This window comes from Myxocyprinus asiaticus, chromosome 11, assembly GCF_019703515.2.
Source record: "Myxocyprinus asiaticus isolate MX2 ecotype Aquarium Trade chromosome 11, UBuf_Myxa_2, whole genome shotgun sequence".
Classification (NCBI taxonomy): Eukaryota; Metazoa; Chordata; class Actinopteri; order Cypriniformes; family Catostomidae; genus Myxocyprinus; species Myxocyprinus asiaticus.
In genome coordinates this window covers 9,782,769-9,802,424 of record NC_059354.1, presented here as the reverse complement: position 1 = coordinate 9,802,424, position 19,656 = coordinate 9,782,769, and the positions used below count along the sequence as shown (strand labels likewise).

General features: G+C 38.7%; 1 protein-coding gene and 1 pseudogene across 1 annotated transcript; one reads left to right on the top strand and one right to left on the bottom strand.

Moving 5' to 3' along the window:
* Positions 1 to 2,222: 2,222 nt before the first annotated feature.
* On the top strand, positions 2,223 to 12,192 carry LOC127447732 (immunoglobulin superfamily member 3-like; annotated as a pseudogene).
* An 817-nt stretch (positions 12,193 to 13,009) lies between these two features.
* LOC127447769 (zinc finger protein 239-like) lies at positions 13,010 to 19,452 on the bottom strand. Its single transcript, XM_051709832.1, has 2 exons — positions 18,881 to 19,452; positions 13,010 to 14,298 (listed from the first exon to the last, which is right to left on the bottom strand). The coding sequence occupies exon 2, from the start codon at positions 14,244 to 14,246 to the stop codon at positions 13,239 to 13,241; it is 1,008 nt and encodes a 335-aa protein (XP_051565792.1). The 5' UTR covers positions 14,247 to 14,298; positions 18,881 to 19,452; the 3' UTR covers positions 13,010 to 13,238.
* Positions 19,453 to 19,656: the final 204 nt, after the last annotated feature.

The window sequence follows — 19,656 nt, the reverse complement described above, 5'->3', positions numbered from 1 at the left end:
TTTGGTCCACCACTGAAGGCGATGAATTGTACCTAATATTTAAATGAAAATGAAAGTTCTGTCAACATTTATTCATGCTCATGACATTCCAAAGCTGTGTAGCTTTCTTTGTTTCATGGAATGCAAAACATTTTTGTGCCCTAGTGTCATTTGGACTTTTCCATACAAAAATGAAAATGGAAAATGGATGGTGATCATGAAAATGAATGGTTACCAGGGCTGTCACGTTCCTAATAGGACAAAAAACATACTAATGATACAACAATGTGCTATATTCAAAGTCTTATGAAGCCATAAAATAACTTTGTTTGAGACTGAAATTCAAGTCATTATTCACTGAAAATCTTTGCTGTTGCTCTCAAATCTCATTTGCATTTCTACATATTCAGATTTGGAATGTCATTCTTGATGTTTGACATGTGAGAACCAGCATCATTTGGCATCACTGAACTCACACAAATCTGTCATATGGTTTCAAGAGACTTGCAATGTTAAGCATGAATCATTTGGGTTACTTTTTTTTCAGCTTAATTTCACTAATCCAGATTTTTTATTTTATGACAAATTAAAAAATAAACAAATTATGACATTTTTCGTAAGAAAAACACATCCAGAAATTAAATTGTATTCTTTACCTACTATATTGATATAAGTTCATGGTAAATATTTTTTTAAATATCTGTGATGTGTGGATTGAAACCTTACAATTTCTGTCTGTTCATTGTGCAGATTTCTCCTTTATTCCTTTTCAATGCTGTTTAGAATGTTGGGGCAGTTTAGTACAATTTTAAACTGGTTTAATCATCAACACATTATGGGCTTTCATAGAGGTTTTAAACAAATAATCAATGCCGAATTCGAGACCCAGCCCATCAGTTCTGTTTATGATGAGTGCTCGAGACTGGTCCACGTGTAAATGTACGTCTCTGCGCTGATCTGTCCATTGAGCAGCGCTGACTGATCCGGGTAAAGCTGTTTCCTTCCGCATTTGGAACATTTGCAGTTTCTCATACGGAACAAAAAATGACAGAGCACAATCAGAGAGTCAGACAACTTTGTAGTCGCACCAATGCAACCTCTTGCAAAGTTTAGTCGCACTGTTAGGAAAAATGGTTGAAAAATTAGTCTCAGTCCGGAGCCCTGATTTATTTTGTGGAATCTGATAATTTTCCACGGTACAACTGACAATCTTTCACAGCACACTAGTGTGCCACGGCACAGTGGTTGGGAAACACTGAAATTGTGTAAAAAAGAGTTTCAGCAATTTTGTTGACATCTCATTTGCTAACATTAAATTGCACTGTATTTGCAATGGGGTTCAAAAGAGTCAACAGTGAAAATTTGGGTTTCAAAATCAGATTTAAAACTGGAAACAGAAAGTTTTAGGATTTTGAAAAGTCTGAATGAAATCTTATGACATAAAATGAATAAGATATATTTAAGATTCTGTGCCATTTCTAGATCACTCATCAAATGTAAACAAATAAATGACATGGACCATGTTCATTTCAGATTTTCAATTTTTGCAAAAACTTGTGAAATCATTAAAGCAAAATGGGAACATATCAAATATGAAGAAATTAATGTTCACTTTGTAATCAAACTCAAAATGTTAAGATTCAGACTGATCCCATCATGAAATCAGAAACAGTTGGTTGACTTTTCTTTAGTTAAAATCGGTCTGTGGTTACTGAAATTTAAACACTGCCCCCAGTGGCCAAAGCGCTAAGTGTTGTTGACCGTATGTGCACGGGTGAGCTTCATTGTTCACGTGAGGGGCACCAAAAGCAAGTTGTGAAGCGAGTTCTTTTCAGCTGTACAGGCTGTAATACAGTTAAGAGGAATGCATATTTTATCAACTGTACCCCCCAACCCAAACCCTGCCAAAACCTAAACCTAACCATCAGTGGAGTAAAAATGTACTGTTGAGGGAAAAACGCAACCTCTGAACTGCGCTCATGTCTGATTATGTGAATGCAACTACTTCCTGGTTTCAATGCAAGATTCGAACCCAGGCATCTCACGCTGCTGAAGTGACTCGCTCCGGGTCATGCCACAGAGGAAGTTAAAGACACTTGAGTCAATAAATATCTGATAGGAGATGGCACTTGGCTTGTCAATGCTTGGCATAATAAGGCAGATGCTGGGGTTTGGTGTCATTATGCACACCACAGTAAACAACACTTGCACCTCTGTGCATTGCATGCTGTAATTCAGCAGATATGCATGTCCAGAAGAAGACGACTATATCTGATGCTCGCTGTGATGAGGAGGAGGGTGGGGCCGGGCCGTGAGACCCCACGGCCGGCCCCCAAAAGGGCTAATCAGCTGAGGAGAGGAATAAGGCCAAGCAGGATGCAGCAGTTCGGGAGAGAGAGAGAGCCACACACAGCTGCCCATGTGTGTTTATGTTTGTGTCTTAAGTTTTCATTAAACATTATTTTGACTGTTCAGCCAGTTCCCGCCTCCACCTTGCCCATTTTAACCTTGTTACACTCACAAACTGTCTTTTTTAAGGAGCAGCTGGTTGTTAGCAATGTCTTTGATTTTGGTATTATAGGTAATTTGAAAAACCCATATTGGTTGACCACTAGTTGACTAATAATTTTAATTACAAAAAGGGGACTGTTTTGTCCACAGTGATCAAGGACACCCTGGTGGCATCATACTCTGGCTTCTCCTCTAAGAGCACGTCTGAGGGTGACTCTTTTCAACTTGAGTGCCAGGTGTCCAGTCAGACTTTTCAACGCACACATCTGTGAGTCAATGAAGAGGATGTGAGCCCCCGACCAATCATTACTCTGGACAGGGATCTTACTGTAAAGTCAGGAGCTGGATTTGAGGACCGCTACCAATCAGGTCTTATTAGCATAGATAAGGTGGAGGACACAACCTACAGACTGAAGATGCCCCAGTGCAGCAGTCAGACCGTGGGAAGATTTTCTGTAAGGGCACTGAGTGGATCCAAGACCCTGACTGTTCCTGGTCACAGATCACCCACAAAACCACCACATCCTGTAATGTGGACATTAAATGAATTGGTGAGATGTACTGTTTTTTGTAATATAACGTAATCCATCTTTTTGAGGATGAGAGCATGTAATGCATCCTGTCTATGTTGGCATCTGTCTAATTTGGCTAGTCTCTACCAAGCAACAGATACATTTTTCAAATGCCATAGAGTTTGATTCGACACACAGCCTTTGATGCAACTAACAAAGATATGGGAAGCTTTTTTTTGTCATCCTAGCTGTGCACTGTTATAGGTCCGTTGCATTTTGTTATTTGCATTTAGCATGTTGTCCCCTTCTGTCCGCAACCCTGTCAAAACAGACCTGTGACTGAATTTTGGGTAATTAATTTGATGTTTTAAAACCCAACAGTTGAGATACACTGGTATAAGCTATATTGGTTAGACCAGTGTAGTAACCGTGTACAAATAATTGCAATCATATTACAGGAAATAGTGTTGGAGAACCTTTCTCATCTCATGCTATTTCCTGTGTCTCAGATGTGGCTCCTGGTTCATTCATTGCTCAGATGGAGGTTTCAGAGGGGCCATTACAGAACTGCAGTGTAAAGGCACAGAACCTTCCTGGTCAGTTTTTTTCAGTGACTTGGCTGAAAAACGACAAGAAAGTGGCCCATATTGAATTGTCTGGGGTGCTCACCATGTTTGAGAATTATAAAGAGAGAGAGAATAAACCAGAGATGAAAGCAGTAAAAACCAGTCCTCTGGAGTACCTGCTGACCATTCGCTCAGCTAGGACTGAGGACCAGGGCCAATACCAATGTGAAGTATGGCAGGAAGACAGGAGTGAGGATGGCACCTTTACAAAAGTACAAAAGCAGCTATCCAGTCCAGAGACTGTGAGCGTCTCAGCCAAAGGTAAATACAGTCCGACACTACAATTTGTCTTCTCTACACTTGAGCTGTTAGGGGTTGTACATTTTCTGAAGAAAGTGTAATTCATTCAGTAATGTATTATTTGGATCAGGACTTATTGGTCCTTGCCCTTGCAAAACTCTCTGCGATGATGATATAGACCATTTTAAGAATGTAAACAAAAACATAGGAATTTGAACGGTCCAAACATATTTCCTGATCCTTTCAACAAAGTCTCTTTTTCAAGGTAAGTCAGTCCACACGGCAGCTGTCTTTGGGACGCTCTTGAACAGTTTGGGCAGCTATTTTTCTATGTAAACAATCATCAAGAAAGTGAAGCTCCTATCTACATGAATGGGAAAAGACTGAATTCTCCATAACGGTTGGTCAAGATTACGATAAAAGAACATATTTCAAATAAGCAGTAAAATCTGACAATACTGTGTGGCGGGGTGAGCAAAAGACGGACACAGTGGGTGTGGTGTCAGGCCTCGGAGAGGCATTTATTTAAAATGTCCAAAACAATGGGAAATCTGGGGCCTTCACGGTGGAAAGGGCAATGTGAAGGAAGAGTAATGAAGACAGGAGAAGGTCCAGGTGATAGTGGGCAGGGTCCCGGCAGCTGCGACCCGCTCCCCTCATTGGTCCAAGTTGTGTGGTGCTGCAGCTTCACTCGAGTGGGGTGCAGGTCCGGCGATGCATCTAACACGCACCGGACCCTCTCCGCTACTTTCCTGGACCTGCAAAGACGCCAGCAGGTAGAGACGGTCTCCCGAGGAGAGGCGCACTCTGTGTTTAAACGCAGCAGTGATGAGGCTCTTTATTGGGTTCAGGTGAGCCCATCACAAGCCTCCAAATGGGGAAAAGTCACCACAGGCGACAATGATCCACGGGAGGGGGGTGTCCTTCCGTCACACCTGGTATAATAAATTGTGTCTTTTACTCAGATTACGCTAAAAAACGCAATTTTACCGTCTTGTAGGGCTAATGCGTATGTACGTTCTCATGTTGATTGACAAGCGATTGCTGTATATAAAAGGTGATTGGCTATTTTACCTGTAAGGCGGGACTTCCTTTCTACATCCGCTGACTGTTGGCCGCTGTTGGGCATTCCAATTTCTCCCATTTATTTTAATAGAAGTCTCTGCTAAATAGTCTCTAGCTGTGTCTCAAACAACACACTATACACTATGCACTTTTAAAATATACTATGCACTCAGCCATGTAGTGTATGAATTTTCAAAGTGTAGTATCGTCCCAAATGGAGCAGTTTGGAACGCACCTTCTGTTTTGACAAGCAGGAAATGTTCATGGAACAATGACGTCACTTGGCGTCACCAACGAACAGTCCTTGAAATGGTCTATAGTGTTAAGGTTGTTGCCAGGCCATTTATCTGTGGTTGCTAAAGTGTTTTGAGTGGTTTTTAACACATTGCTATGCAGTAGTTAGGACGTTCTGAGTAGTTACTAGAATGCTTACTGGCACAAGTCAAAAGTGACCAGCCCCAAGCCTTTATTGATACTCTGTAAATTTATGGGATTTCTTTGCTCATGTTAAAGGAATGCTCCGGGTTCAATACAAGTTAAGCTCAATCAACAGCATTTGTGGCATAATCTTGACTTGCCCCTCCTTTTATTAAAAAAAAAAAAAAAAGCAAAATTCCAGTGAGTTCCAGTGAGGCACTTACAAATGAAGTCAATGGGGCCAATCTGTAAATGTTAAAATATTCACTGTTTCAAAAGTTTCCCCACAAGATGTAAACAGGTTGTGTGTTAACTTGATTTTAGTGCGACAAAATGGCTTACTAACCTTTTCTGTGTAAAGTTATAGCCAATTTTACAACTTCGTTGCCATGATGGTGTAATGCTGTAAACCCTGTAATTCCTGTAATTTAGTAGTCCACTGCAAAAACAATAATTTAAAGAAATTTACAGCTCAAACAACACTCAAGTTTTAAAAGAAGAATTAATGTAAGTGCTTTTATAAACTTTTAAGCTTCACATTTCTGCCTTAAAACCCTCCAAAAATTGGCCCCCATTCACTTCCATTGTAAAAAGGAGAGACAAGCTGAACTTATTTTTGTGGTGATCAACATTATGCCACAAATGCTGTCAATTGAGCTTAGCTTGTTTTGATCCCGAAACGTACACATGCACCCCTCCCCAACAAGTTGCATGATTTGAATGTGGAGGTCTTTAACACAAAAGATGTTGGATGAGTTGTATACCATCATTTAATACTTAAAAAAATCCCTAACCCTAAATTTGAGCAATTGTAATAGTGATGCTTGCCTTAACAACAGGGCCGTAGCTAGTTGGGGAAAAGGTGGTAACAATTCTAGGGGCCCAAAGGTCCAGGAGGGCCTACAACAAATTCAAAACTTTATTTTTTAATATGCAACGGTTCCATACCAATACATAGTCAGGGGGCCCAGAATTCCTTGGTACGGCCCTGCTTAGCAAGCCTCACTAACTGTACAATTATGGTTATAAACAGGAGAATATCGCATATGATGGCAAAGATGAATAATTATTGCAGATAAACAGTTCATGACAATGATATTTCTGCCTAGAAATACCATACCCAGCAATATACAATATACATAAAATTGTATTAATTACTGTTTTCTTTTCAGAATCTCTAATGAGGGTGGTTTTGAGAAGTCATTTAAGTCGTGTGGCTATAGATTCACCGATAGAATGTGCTCAGTCAGAGGACCTAAGGTGCCTGCTCTACGCTGGATGTTTCGGCTTATGAATTCATCTACTCAGCCAAGTACTGTATCTCTACACCACACTGGAGAAATCACCTGGGGAGCAGTTCAGAGAAGTTACCAGCTGTCCATTCAGGAGCAACATCCAGATACAAGTTTCACTCTCAGGGTGTCGAGAGCCAGCAGAAAGCACAGAGGACAGTACCAGTGTCAAGCTGATGCCTATCAGAAGGATGTACAGAAAGCCAGGAAGATCTCCAACCCTATAGCAGTGACTGTACAGAAACCTTGTAAATACAGCTTGTTCAATTTGTTCTAAAATAAGATACTAGCCAAATTCTAGGGAAGCATTGCATGCATCCTTTGCTAAATAAAGGAATTCCAGAATGCAAGCTCAGTGGAAGAACAATTCAAAGATTGTAGACGAGGCAAGAGAAATGTTGATTATAAATAAATGGTTATTTAATTCAGTACTGAAAAGTGTGGAGAAAAAAGTTTAGTGTGATTTAAAAATAGAGTATTTTACTCAATATTTGTGTGTTATGTATTTTTATGCTTATAATAGTATTAAATCGTTTGCTTAGCAACATGTTCAGTTACCAATGCCATTGCAAAAATTCACTATGCACAGTAAACCAGGATTAATTTAATCCACAAATGAAAGTGTCCAATAACAGGGCGGTTACTGAGACTGAAGGAACTGGAAAGAATAGTTCTCTCATAATTTAATCATCCTTATGCCATCCCAGATGTGTATGACTTTAGATCTCAGCTCTTTTGGTCCAATACAAGTGAATGAGTGCAAACATTTTGAAGCTCAAAAAAATCACATAAATCAGCGTAAAAGTCATCAATAAGACTCCAGAAGTTAAATCCATGTCTTCAGAAGCAAAATTACTATTCATTGTTTTTTTTTTAGAAGTAAAACTTTTTAAATGAGAAAACAATTACTGAGTGAACCTTTAACATCAAAATCTATTGCAATCTATTGAGTGCAGTCTGTTTCTGTGGTGCACATAAAGTAGTTGCTGCCAATGTGGCAGCTTTCAAATCAGTTACTCATGAGGTTCTATTATGGTTAGGATGCTGTCTATCTAGGCAGCGAGGAAGCTCACTAGGTTTGGAAAAGAGTTTAGGTCTTTTCCAAAGATCAACAAAAAGTTCTGTTATCTTCTGTAATTTAAGCCGCCGCCACACTAGCTGATTTTTCTAGTGATTTTCAGGTGTGAGCTTCATTACAATATTCGCTGCCAGTAGGTGAGAGATGGAGCACACATTTACTTCTGCCAGCGAGAGGTTGTTAATCACTTGACCGTCAAGACTCCCTGCTGAGTTGTTGATTCCAGCAAAAAGGAAAAAAGAATCCAACATGACAGAAAAAAGCGCTCCGTCGCCAGCTCTTGTGTTCTCGTCAAGTGACCAATGAGCTTCTTCTTTTACTGAAGAACTGACAAGATAAGCAGATCTGAACGTTTTCATCGCAATCTGAATTTCATCACGAACGCTGACTGTTATCCATACTGATTCTGTCACCAAAAGTTTTTACTGTGTTTTTCTCCTACACTATAAAGGACTAATGAAATCAGAAAGTAGAGACACAACAGTCTGTTTTTATTGAACATAATTTCTTTATTCACTGACAGCTGCATATGGACAAACACATTCTATGGCAAGCCTCGAGGGGATAAATATGCAATCACACACTTTCACAAGGTAAAGTTACTCCATTACAAGCAATCTAGAGTTCTGGCAAACTAGCTGCAAACTTGCCACAAATTAGCCGCAAATTTGCCACTCTTTATTTTCACTTGCAAAAGAGCTTGCGATTGCTGCAAATGTTTGCCAGAAATTTGCAGCTCTTCACTGGTAGTAGTGAACCTGCAGCAAACCTTTGGCAACAATGCACAGTTTTCTGCAAAGCTCATTTGCATGTGAAAATGATCAGTGGCGAATTTGGGGCAAGTTTGCAGCAAATTTGCCATGAACTCTCGATTTTTGTAAGGGACTCCATGAATGACATCCTAAATCACTCTATTAAATTGTTTATGCTCACGCGGTACTTCTGTTGTTATTATGGCGAGCTCCACGTTACAGGGAATCAGAAAAAAGTGTTGTGGTGAGTTGGTATGCTTGTCACCTCTCCACCATTCTGAATCGGCAAGTGTGTCATACCTCTGAATGAAGAGAGTGAGATCTCAGCAAAAAAGTTGGCAACTGTAACACCCTCGACCAAAATCGAGTTGTTTTTAGCCTTCTTGTGTGATGCTGGCTTTTCTCACACTCTAGTTGTGCCAATCTCGTATGACTTTTTTTCTTTTGTTGAACAAAAAGAATGTTAGCCTCAGTCACCATTCACTTTTATTGCATCTTTTTTATACAGTACAGTAAAATTGAATCGTGACTGAGGCTGTCTAACATTCTGCCTAACGTCTTTTGTGTTCACGGAAGAAAGAAAGTCATGAGGGTGTGTGTATGATGACAGAAATGTCACTTTCCAGTAAACTGTCCAGTATCCAAATATTAAATATCTCTGTCTCTCTCTCTTTCTCTGTAATGTGTATTATCAGGCAGCAAGCTGAACCTGTCCAAACCCAAGTCTAGGATGGAAACCACTGTCGACAGTGATGCTAAGATTGAGTGCTCAGTCAGCAGTGCAACCACAAACACCTCTCGTTTCACAGTAACATGGCCGTTTGAGTCCCTGACGCTCTTAACTATGGACCTGGATGTTGTTGTCAAATTTGGCCCTGCATCTGGCCTAGAGATGGACCAGAGAATCTGCATGGAAGTGAGACAGAAACCAAACTTCCAGCTTAATATCCATTAGCTCAGGAAATCTGACAGTGGACAGTACTGTTAGTGGAAGACTGGCTTCAGGATCCTCTTGGTGACTGGTATTCTCTAGAGAAAATTTCCACAGAGCTTGTTGTCAATGACAAAGGTACAAAAAATTAACTGAACTATCTGAATGATCTTTTCACTGAACCACAATATGGATACAAAGTTGAGTATACACTATTCATGCAATGTTAAGCACCAATTTAGATATTTGAACCAATCCTAAGAGTAGCTACATCTGGAGTCTAGAGAGCCTTCCGAAAGTAAATCTCATGAACTTTTTCCATGTAGAAATAGATTTTTAGAGATACTGTATGAATAAACATTTCAAAGTACTGTATAACCCTTCCATGTGCTCTGAGGTTGTTAAGCAGACCATTGCTTAACAACCTGTGATTCTGTAGAAACCAGAACTCAATGAGTTACCCACTTAATTAAAAAAATGGGTAGATTACTTCTGAATTGTAATCAGGTACATTACTACCCAGCAATGGTTGATAGTAGAGCATAATACAGTATTTCTAACACACAAATACAGTTTTGAGTGTCATAAGTACATCAGGATTTGTAGGAAATATTCAATTTGTAATGAGATACTGAAAAAACTCCTCTTTACTCACTGATGTTTTCCTTATCTTATATCTTTTAGCCAGTGATTTCAAAATGAATAAAGCTAACACTCAGCTGAGGGTTAAGGAGGGAGAGTCACTAATGTTGAATTGCTCAGTGGATGGTGTTGGGACAGATTTCACAATTCGCTACTCCTTTACCTGGTACTTGAACCAGTCCTCTAATGTGCGACCTATTATTATGATGGCCGTCTGATTTACAACAGCTTTGACCCAAAGCTTGGGGGACAACTCCACTTTTCCAGCCCAGCAATCGGTGTCTTTCAATTGACCATCCATAGATCCATCCAGGAAGACAGTGGGCAGTATTACTGTCAAGTTGATCAGCACCAGCTGGATTGCAAAGGCCAATGGTCTTCTAAGGCAAGCGACAAGTCAGGTTCTACCGATGTTAATGTTCACCTCATGGGTACGTCCTCTATATTTCAAAGACTCAGTACTTCAGAATGTAAGTGCTTTGATTTGAGGTGATGTATGTAACGTTTTCAATGTAAACAAAACTTTCTCCTATCCCAGCTTAATTTTCAGAAACAACTAGAAGTAAGCCATTTGTAAGTTGATTCCCTCAAAAGAGTGAACACTGTGTCTCTATTAAAATATTGCTCTGTTTGCTGTAGCATCCTGACCAGCCTGACATAGCAACATTGACTCAACCACTGGTGTGAGTTTGGGACAGAACTATCTGCAACTGCAAGTAAATAATTTGTAGACTGATTTCCCAAAAAGGGAAACACTGGTGATTCAACAACAGCTCAGTCTGAGCATCCTGACAAGCCCTACATAGCAACACTGGCTCAAACAATGGCATGAGTGTGGGGTGGGACTACCTGTTTGTGCTACCAATGGCAGATGATGTAAACTGTTAAAAAAGTAAAACAGTCAAAAGGTTATTTTTGCAATACCATTTGGAGCAGCTGATTGCACATAAATTACGAACTGCAGCTTTAAGACAGCTGAAATCTTCACCATATAAAAGGATCAAAGGGTTACATTTGAGGTTGCAATTCTACTACACTGAAAAAAATGATTAAGATTTACTTTTTATTTCACAGGTTTTTGCGCACAGTTTTTCTAAGTACATTTTTATGGTATACAATTAAGTAAAATCTACTTCATGGCATAATATTAAAGTAAGTAAATTAAACTTTAACATTTCAGTTAATACAGTAACTTTCACATACTGTACAAATCTGATGTTCATGCCATTTAAACTTATTAATCGAAATTTTATTAGAATACTTCATGTTTTGAACTTTACTTACAAACACATTTAATCATGTACCACATGACATACAGAAGCCATCCACAAGGAAGCTTGATGCATGCCATGTAGTGATAACATCACCTTGCATTATCGGTAGTATCAAGATACACAGCACATAGACCTCAACACTTGGTGCACAAAACACGATGACGGTAACAATCAACAGATACATTTTTTTTTTTTTTTTTATCTAATTTGGAGTAGAAAATGAATTTCAGACTTTACAAAACAAGAAGTTACCAAACATAACATGATCAACAATACAAATGGTGTAAATAATCTTGCAAACCATGCAAGCTCATTCACTTTTCAAGCCTGCTAGGAATTAAAATGTACTTATTTTATTTACTTGAGAAATGTATTTTGTAAAATGTAAATTCGAGAAATTTACTCGAATTAGCAAATAAATATGACAAGGTTTTCCACTTTAGGATTGATCCAAGATGACGCATTGTAAAAATAAGAAACAATCATAAACAAATATTCACTTATAAGCTAGAGCATACATTTGTAGAATTTAATATTTTCAAGTTCATACTTAAACTAACTTCTTCAATGTAAAAAGTACTTAATCTTTTCTGCTAAACTTACTAAACATTTTCAGTGGATAAGATTGTTAAGACTAAAGTACATTTAGATATTTGAATCAACTTTCAAATGCTTGAGTCCTTGATAATACTATAAATAGCTTATTTCCACATTATCAACCTAGGGTGTTGACATAAACATTTATGACAACTTACAATAAAATCAAACCATAAAACTCAAACATCACTGTTTTTATCTGCTTACAAACTTTTTTCTCTTTCAGGAACCCAACACATTTCACTACGGAATTCCAGAAACATGGATTTTGTGTAGGTCTCAATTCTTTTACATTTTGTCATTTTTAAATAGTATGTCGAGTAGCACATTTTAGAAAGTGCAGTGCTCGCTCAGTACCACTTTGACGTCAGTATGAAGGAATGAAAACAAGGAACTTGTTCAATGTAAAAATGCCAGCGGCAGGAAAAAATGTAGTACTTTTACATGTGCTTATTAAAGGGATAGTTCACCCAAAAATGAAAAAATTCTCTCATCATTTACTCGCCCTCATGCCATCCCAGATGTGTATGACTTTCTTTCTTCTACTGAACACAAACAAAGATTTTTAGAAGAATATCTCAGCTCTGTAGGTACATACAATGCAAGTGAATGGTGATCAGACCTTTGTAGCTCCAAAAATCACATAAAGGCAGCATAAAAGTAATTCATAAGACTCCAGTGTTTAAATCTGTATCTTCAGAAGCGATATGATAGGTGTGGGTGAGAAAGAGCAAAATTGAAGTCTTTTTTACTATAAATCTCCACTTTAACTTTTACATCTGAAAGTCACATGTGGTGCCTGTTTAGTTTCACTTTTACATCTTAAAAGTGAAAGTTAATGTGGAGATTTAGAGTAAAAAAGGACTTAAATATAATTCTGTTTCTCCCCCATACCTATTATATCGCTTCTGAAGATATAGATTTAAACACAGGAGTTGTATAGATTACTTTTATGCTGCCTTTGTGATTTTTGGAGCTACAAAGGTCTGATCACCATTCACTTGCATTGTATGGACCTACAGAGCTGAAATATTCTTCTAAAAATCTTCATTTGTGTTCTGCAGAAGACAGAAATTCATACACATCTGGGATGGCATGAGGGTGAGCAAATGATGAGAGAATTTTCATTTTTGGGTGAACTATCCCTTTAAAGACAAGTCTCTCTACAACTTTATAAGATCTGTATGTGTGCATTTTTTTTATTTTTTATTATCATTTAATTAAGAACATATCAAAGAATAATTTATGAAGTGTGAATACAGTAGGTCATTATGTAAATGTTATCGAAAAAAGGCTTTTGTAAAAAGACAGCAACTCCATTATTATGAGTTTTCCGTTTTAATCCAACATTTGGTTCTTGTTTTTGAACGTGTGTTGACATCTGATGTTGAGGATGCTGCAGTATGCAGCTCAAATGGTGGCTCATGTGCATCTTCCTCTTCTACAGTATTGTCCTCTTGCCTGTCCATCTTCATGTGGTGCTTGTTGCAGTGTTTCTCAAAGGTGGATATCTTTACAAATGTTTTGTTGCACACCTTGCAATGGTAGAGCAGCTCTTTGTTGCGTATCTGCAGTTTCAGCTGCATGTAAGAGGAGGGAACAAAGGCCCTCGAGCATACACCACAGCAGAGTGACCCGCTGCTCTGGTGGCTCTTCTCATGTTGTTTTAGTGCGGACACTGACCTGAAGCCCTTGTGGCATGTGGCACAGATGTACGTGCCCTCATCTAGCTCTAGAGCCTGATGTTTAAGCAGATGGGCTGAGGTTCGGAAGGCCTTACCACACTTGTCGCATTTAAAAGGGCGCTCACCAGTGTGCAGGCGCAGGTGTATAACAAGTCCGGCCTTCTGTGTAAAAGCCCTGTCACACTGTGTACATCTGAAAGGCTTTTCACCTGTGTGAAGCCTGCGATGGGTTTTCAGGTGCGACGCACGGCCAAAGCACTTGTTGCAGTCAGGGCATTTGAAAGGCTTCTCGCCGGTGTGTATCGTCTTGTGGCACATAAGTTGGGAGGGCTGCATGAACATTTTGGAACATATGTTGCATTTGTACTTCCTTTCTCCTGTGTGTGAGCGCAGGTGCAGTGTCAGGTGAGCGGAGGAGATGAAGGTCTTGGTGCAAAGCCGGCAGGTGTGAGGCTTCTCTCCAGCATGGCTTCGTTTATGCAGAACCAGGCCAGAAGAAAGGCTGAAACATTTGTCACAGTAGGGGCATTTGTAGGGCTTCTTTCCAGTGTGCATTTGCTGGTGCTTGGTGAGCGTGGATATCTGGGCGAATGACTTATCACAAAGGCCGCAAGGGTGGGGTCGACGCTCGGAAGAGTGGGACATGTCGGATGACGTAGAATCACAGAGTTGACAAAAGGATCACCTTTTAACACCCCTAATGGGAAAAACAGTGAGTTAACAAATCATATTACCTGTCTGAGATTGATTCTACACTGAGGTCATACACACTTCCAAATTCAGACCCTTGTTAAAGGGAAGGTTCACCCAACAAAGAAAATTCTCTCATCATTTACTCACCCTCATGCCATCCCAGATGTGTGACTTTCTTTCTTCTGCAGAACACAAACAAAGATTTTTAGAAGAATATCTCAGCTCTGTTGGTCCATACAATGCAAGTGAATGGTGATCAGAACTTTGTAGCTCCATAAATGAAACATAAAATAATCCATAAAACTCCAGTGGTTAAATCCAAGTCAGAAGTTATATAATAGGTGTGGGTGAGAAATATTTCATTTATTTGTCAATATTTAAGTCATTCTACAAAGGTCTGATCACCATTCAATTGCTGAGCTGAGATATTTTTCTAAAAATATTTGTTCGTGTTTTGCTGAAGAAAGAGAGTCATACACATCTGGGATGGCATGTCACGTGGGAGTAAATCACGAGAGAATTTTCATTTTTGGGTGAACTATCCCTTTAAAGATGTTTTTCAAAAACAAAATGTGATTGATGGTAATCCTCCAGCAGTTACCAGTCAAAGGAGGGTCATCCTCTAAATAAACTACAGTGATAAAATTAATAGTACTTTAATAGAACTTGTATTTTATGTACAGTAGCTTAGGTGAGTAGCGAGATTTTTTGCTTTTATTTTGAAATTAAAATTTACCCTATTTACTTTATTAATATATGTCTCTAATGTTATATTATGCCAAATTAATTAGTGCATTTTATTCAAAAGAAAAAAACAATCATCAAAATGTAATAACTTGCTCCGCCTCAAACAAATTTCCTTTTTAATTGACAGAAATGCTCCTTCTTTCTCAACCCTCTATTCCTGCTAGATAAAATCAAGTCCTGCCCTTTTTTATTTTTCCCTTTGCTGATATCCTGTTTCACTCATGTCAGACTAAGAAAGTAAAATAGGATAACGCCAACCCAAATCATGTTCATCTCATGTTGATGTTGAAATCACTGCACAAATGCCAGAGAAATCTGACAGCTTTCTGCAAATTTTATACAGCATTCAGTTATTTGTTTCTCGAGTTTGCATGTTAATGTAATCTTTGAATGGAAGAGATGGTAAACATATTTGGCTTGCTGACCATAATGGAGGGCTCGAGACTCGACCCGAGCCTTACGAACCCCCTGGACCTCCTTGTCTGATTTAGTGGTAACTAGCCATGAAGGTAGAGTTTGGAGTAGAGGAGGGATGCTGGAAGAACTGTCGCAGGACAGAGGTAAGCAGCAGCTTATATACAGTGCATCCAGAAAGTATTCACAGTGCTTCACTTTTTCCACATTTCGTTATGTTACAGCCTTATTCCAAAATGGATTAAATTCATTATTTTCCTCAAAATTCTACAAACAATACCCCATAATGACAACGTGAAAGAAGTTTGTTTGAAATCTTTGCAGATTTATTAAAAATAAAAAAACGGAAAAAAAAAAAGAAATCACATGTACATAAGTATTCACAGCCTTTGCCATGACACTCAAAATTGAGCTCAGGTGCATCCTGTTTCCACTGATCATCCTTGAGATGTTTCTACAACTTGATTGGAGTCCACCTGTGATAAATTCAGTTGATTGGACATGATTTGGAAAGGCACACACCTGTCTATGTAAGGTCCCACAGTTAACAGTGCATGTCAGAGCACAAACCATGCCATGAAGTCCAAGGAATTGTCTGTAGACCTCCGAGACAGGATTGTATCGAGGCACAGATCTGGGGAAGGGTACAGAAACATTTCTGCAGCATCGAAGGTCCCAATGAGCACAGTGGCCTCCATCATCCGTAAATGGAAGAAGTTTGGAACCACCAGGACTCTTCCTAGAGCTGGCCACCCAGCAAAACTGAGCGATCGGGGGAGAAGGGCCTTAGTCAGGGAGGTGACCAAGAACCCGATGGTCACTCTGACAGAGCTCCAGCGTTTCTCTGTGGAGAGAGGAGAACCTTCCAGAAGAACAACCATCTCTGCAAGAACTCCACCAATCAGGCCTGTATGGTAGAGTGGCCAGACGGAAGCCACTCCTCAGTAAAAGGCACATGACAGCCCGCCTGGAGTTTGCCAAAAGGCACCTGAAGGACTCTCAGACCATGAGAAACAAAGATTGAACTCTTTGGCCTGAATGGCAAGCATCATGCCTGGAGGAAACCAGGCACCGCTCATCGCCTGGCCAATACCATCCCTACAGTGAAGCATGGTGGTGGCAGCATCATGCTGTGGAATGTTTTTCAGCGGCAGGAACTGGGAGACTAGTCAGGATCAAGGGAAAGATGAATGCAGCAATGTACAGAGACATCCTTGATGAAAACCTGCTCCAGAGCACTCTGGACCTCAGACAGGGGCGAAGTTTCATCTTCCAACAGGACAACGACCCTAAGCACACAGCCAAGATAACAAAGGAGTGGCTACGGGAGTCCTTGAGTGGCCCAGCCAGAGCCCAGACTTAAACCCGATTGAACATCTCTGGAGAGATCTGAAAATGGCTGTGCACTGACGCTCCCCATCCAACCTGATGGAGCTTGAGAGGTCCTGCAAAGAAGAATGGGAGAAACTGCCCAAAAATAGGTGTGCCAAGCTTGTAGCATCACACTCAAAAAGACTTGAGGCTGTAATTGGTGCCAAATGTGCTTCAACAAAGTATTGAGCAAAGGCTGTGAATACTTATGTACATGATGTGTTTATTTTGTTTTTGTTTTTTTATAAATTTGCAAAGATTTCAAACAAACTTCTTTCACGTTGTCATTATGGGGTACTGTTTGTAGAATTGAGGAAAATAATGAATTTAATCCATTTTGGAATAAGGCTGTAACATAACAAATGTGGAAAAAGTGAAGCGCTGTGAATACTTTCCGGATGCACTGTATGCTTACTTTGGTTGGCTGAATTAAATGAACATGCTCCTCCCAAATTTTTGCTAAGAACTCCATTTAATTATGCATGCATGCATATCTGTCATCTGTTGAGCTTGAAATAATTAAATAAATAAACAAATCTGACAGCTTAAAGCAGGGTTCTCACACATTTTCACCAATGTATTTTGATTATTTTTCCATGATTTTTTCCAATCGCTTTTGAATACTGGATACGAATTTTAAAAAATAAATTTATGGAGATTGCACTCATAAAAAATAAATTTCTAGCCAATTATATTTTAGAACTGAGCATAACTAGAAAATATAATACTACAGAAATCTACAAGACATTTTAAGATTTTATTGATTTTCCATGACTTTCCCAGGCCTGTATTTTTTTATTTTTTTATTTCCATGTTCCCCATGACCGTGGAAACCCTTAAGTCATCTGATGTGTAAATCGGCCAATCAGAATGCATAAGCATTAAATGATGCATTGTTATTTGTTTCCATACATTTTATTTGCTTTCTTCCTTATAAAAAAACTAATCTTAATCAAATACATTATCCAAGGTAATCTTTCAAACCAATTAACTTTCTGTATCACTTTAGTATGTCATCAAGCCTGCTTGTTTTAACAGCAACAGGTGAAGAGAGACTTAAATACAGCAAAAATATTGAAGGACTTCAAAATAATGTGCCCTTCAAGTGGAGTGGGAAAAACCCTAATTAGATGTTGCGAGCAATGACCAAGAAAACTCGTACTTCTGAATTTTGTTTTATTTTATTAATGAAGTTTCATCAAAATGACTTAAGTATGATAACTGACATGTTCACAAAATGTCAGATGAATATCAGTACCGTAACAAAAAATTACTCTGACTTACATATTGAGGAAAAGAACGAAAAAAAGAGAGAAGATTTTCCCTCAAATATACATTACAAATGTGCAAAAACAAAATACAGTAAGATGCAAAGTTAGGGGCTTTCCAATACAAATAATTCTTCAATTAATTTAAGTGTCATTCTTGACAATTTTAAAGACTTTTTCAAAAAAGCTTTTTCAAAAAAAAAAAAAAAAAAGGAAAAAGGAAATTTAGGCTGGCAGTTTGCACATTTTTGTTTGTGGATATAACGTTTGCCGTGTAGAATATAAAATAAATCTCATGCTATAATTGAAATATTTAGGCTAATACATTTGTTGTTACAGGGGAAACTCTAGATACTAGAGTTGTGATGATGGAAGGGCATGTCATGAAAGATGATGGAAAGCAATGATTTTGCAAAGTTGTTTCAATTGCAGTGATTTACTTCTATGATGTGTCAGTCAACTATTGGGAGGGACGAACTTTGGTTTTATTTAAAGTGAGGGGGGACACGTCCCCCGCATCCCCCACGTATTCTAGGCCCCTGCACTCACCCAAAACCCATACAAAAAATAAAAGCGAAAGTTACAGTTGAGTAGATTCTGATCTTAAATGTCTCTACATAACCCCTACACATCGCAAGCGCTTTATATGATGAACATTAGAATTGAAATAGGGGAAAGAGAATGCCAATAATAACCTACAAACGTTTGTATTCTTGTGGACGGTTATTGTCGCGTTCATGCTCATGCTGCATCCAAGAGCAAGGGATGCAGTAAAACAAGACTCACCCCTTTGACAAACATTTCCGCCAAGGACATCGCCCAGCGTTGCATGGGAGATTTTAATAACCTCTTTTGTATGTACGTTATTGTTGCGTCAAATTATCCCACATGATTCAGCACATCAGAACATAACAGCACTTCTCTTCACATGAAGCTAGTATGAAGTAACCGACAAAGCAGCTTAGATGCTATCAAAATAAAAGTAGTCTAACGGCAGAGGTTACTTATAACTACACTCACTTAAATAGTTATAAACCAGTTAAAAACATTTAACATGGTATAACCACAGATTCCGCCAAATTACCATGCTAATGTTTTCATATACTTATTGCCGTTATACTTATTAGACTACTTCATATATTCCTGTAATAAATGTGGGATCTCCTTCAATCTGTAAAAAGCTTTATAATCTTTTTTACTTATTTATTTATTTTATTTTGTATGTCAATGCTAGCTAGTTACCACGGTTTATAGCAGCCTAGCATTGTAATAACTACAGTATTTTGGTGGACATTTTTAGTAAGGTATTGTTTTTTTAATGGTGTGCATTCAGTCCCCTTAATATAAAGAGGAACCATTATGCTCAGGATAAAAATTAATGTAAATATATTTTGTTGCATTAAAGAGCTTAAGTTGCCTTTGAGTCACGTCTTAAAGGACAGCTTAATGTACTTTGATAAATACAATTGACGTAACTTAATTATGTTATCACAGATATTCTGGTGTTTTGCAATTTTTAGTGAAAACAGTGATGGGTATCTGACCCTCACCCCAGATTAAGT

Coding starts and splice junctions, on each gene's coding strand:
- LOC127447769 (XM_051709832.1), bottom strand. CDS start 14,246: ATGTCCCACTCTTCCGAGCGTCGACCCCACCCTTGCGGCCTTTGTGAT.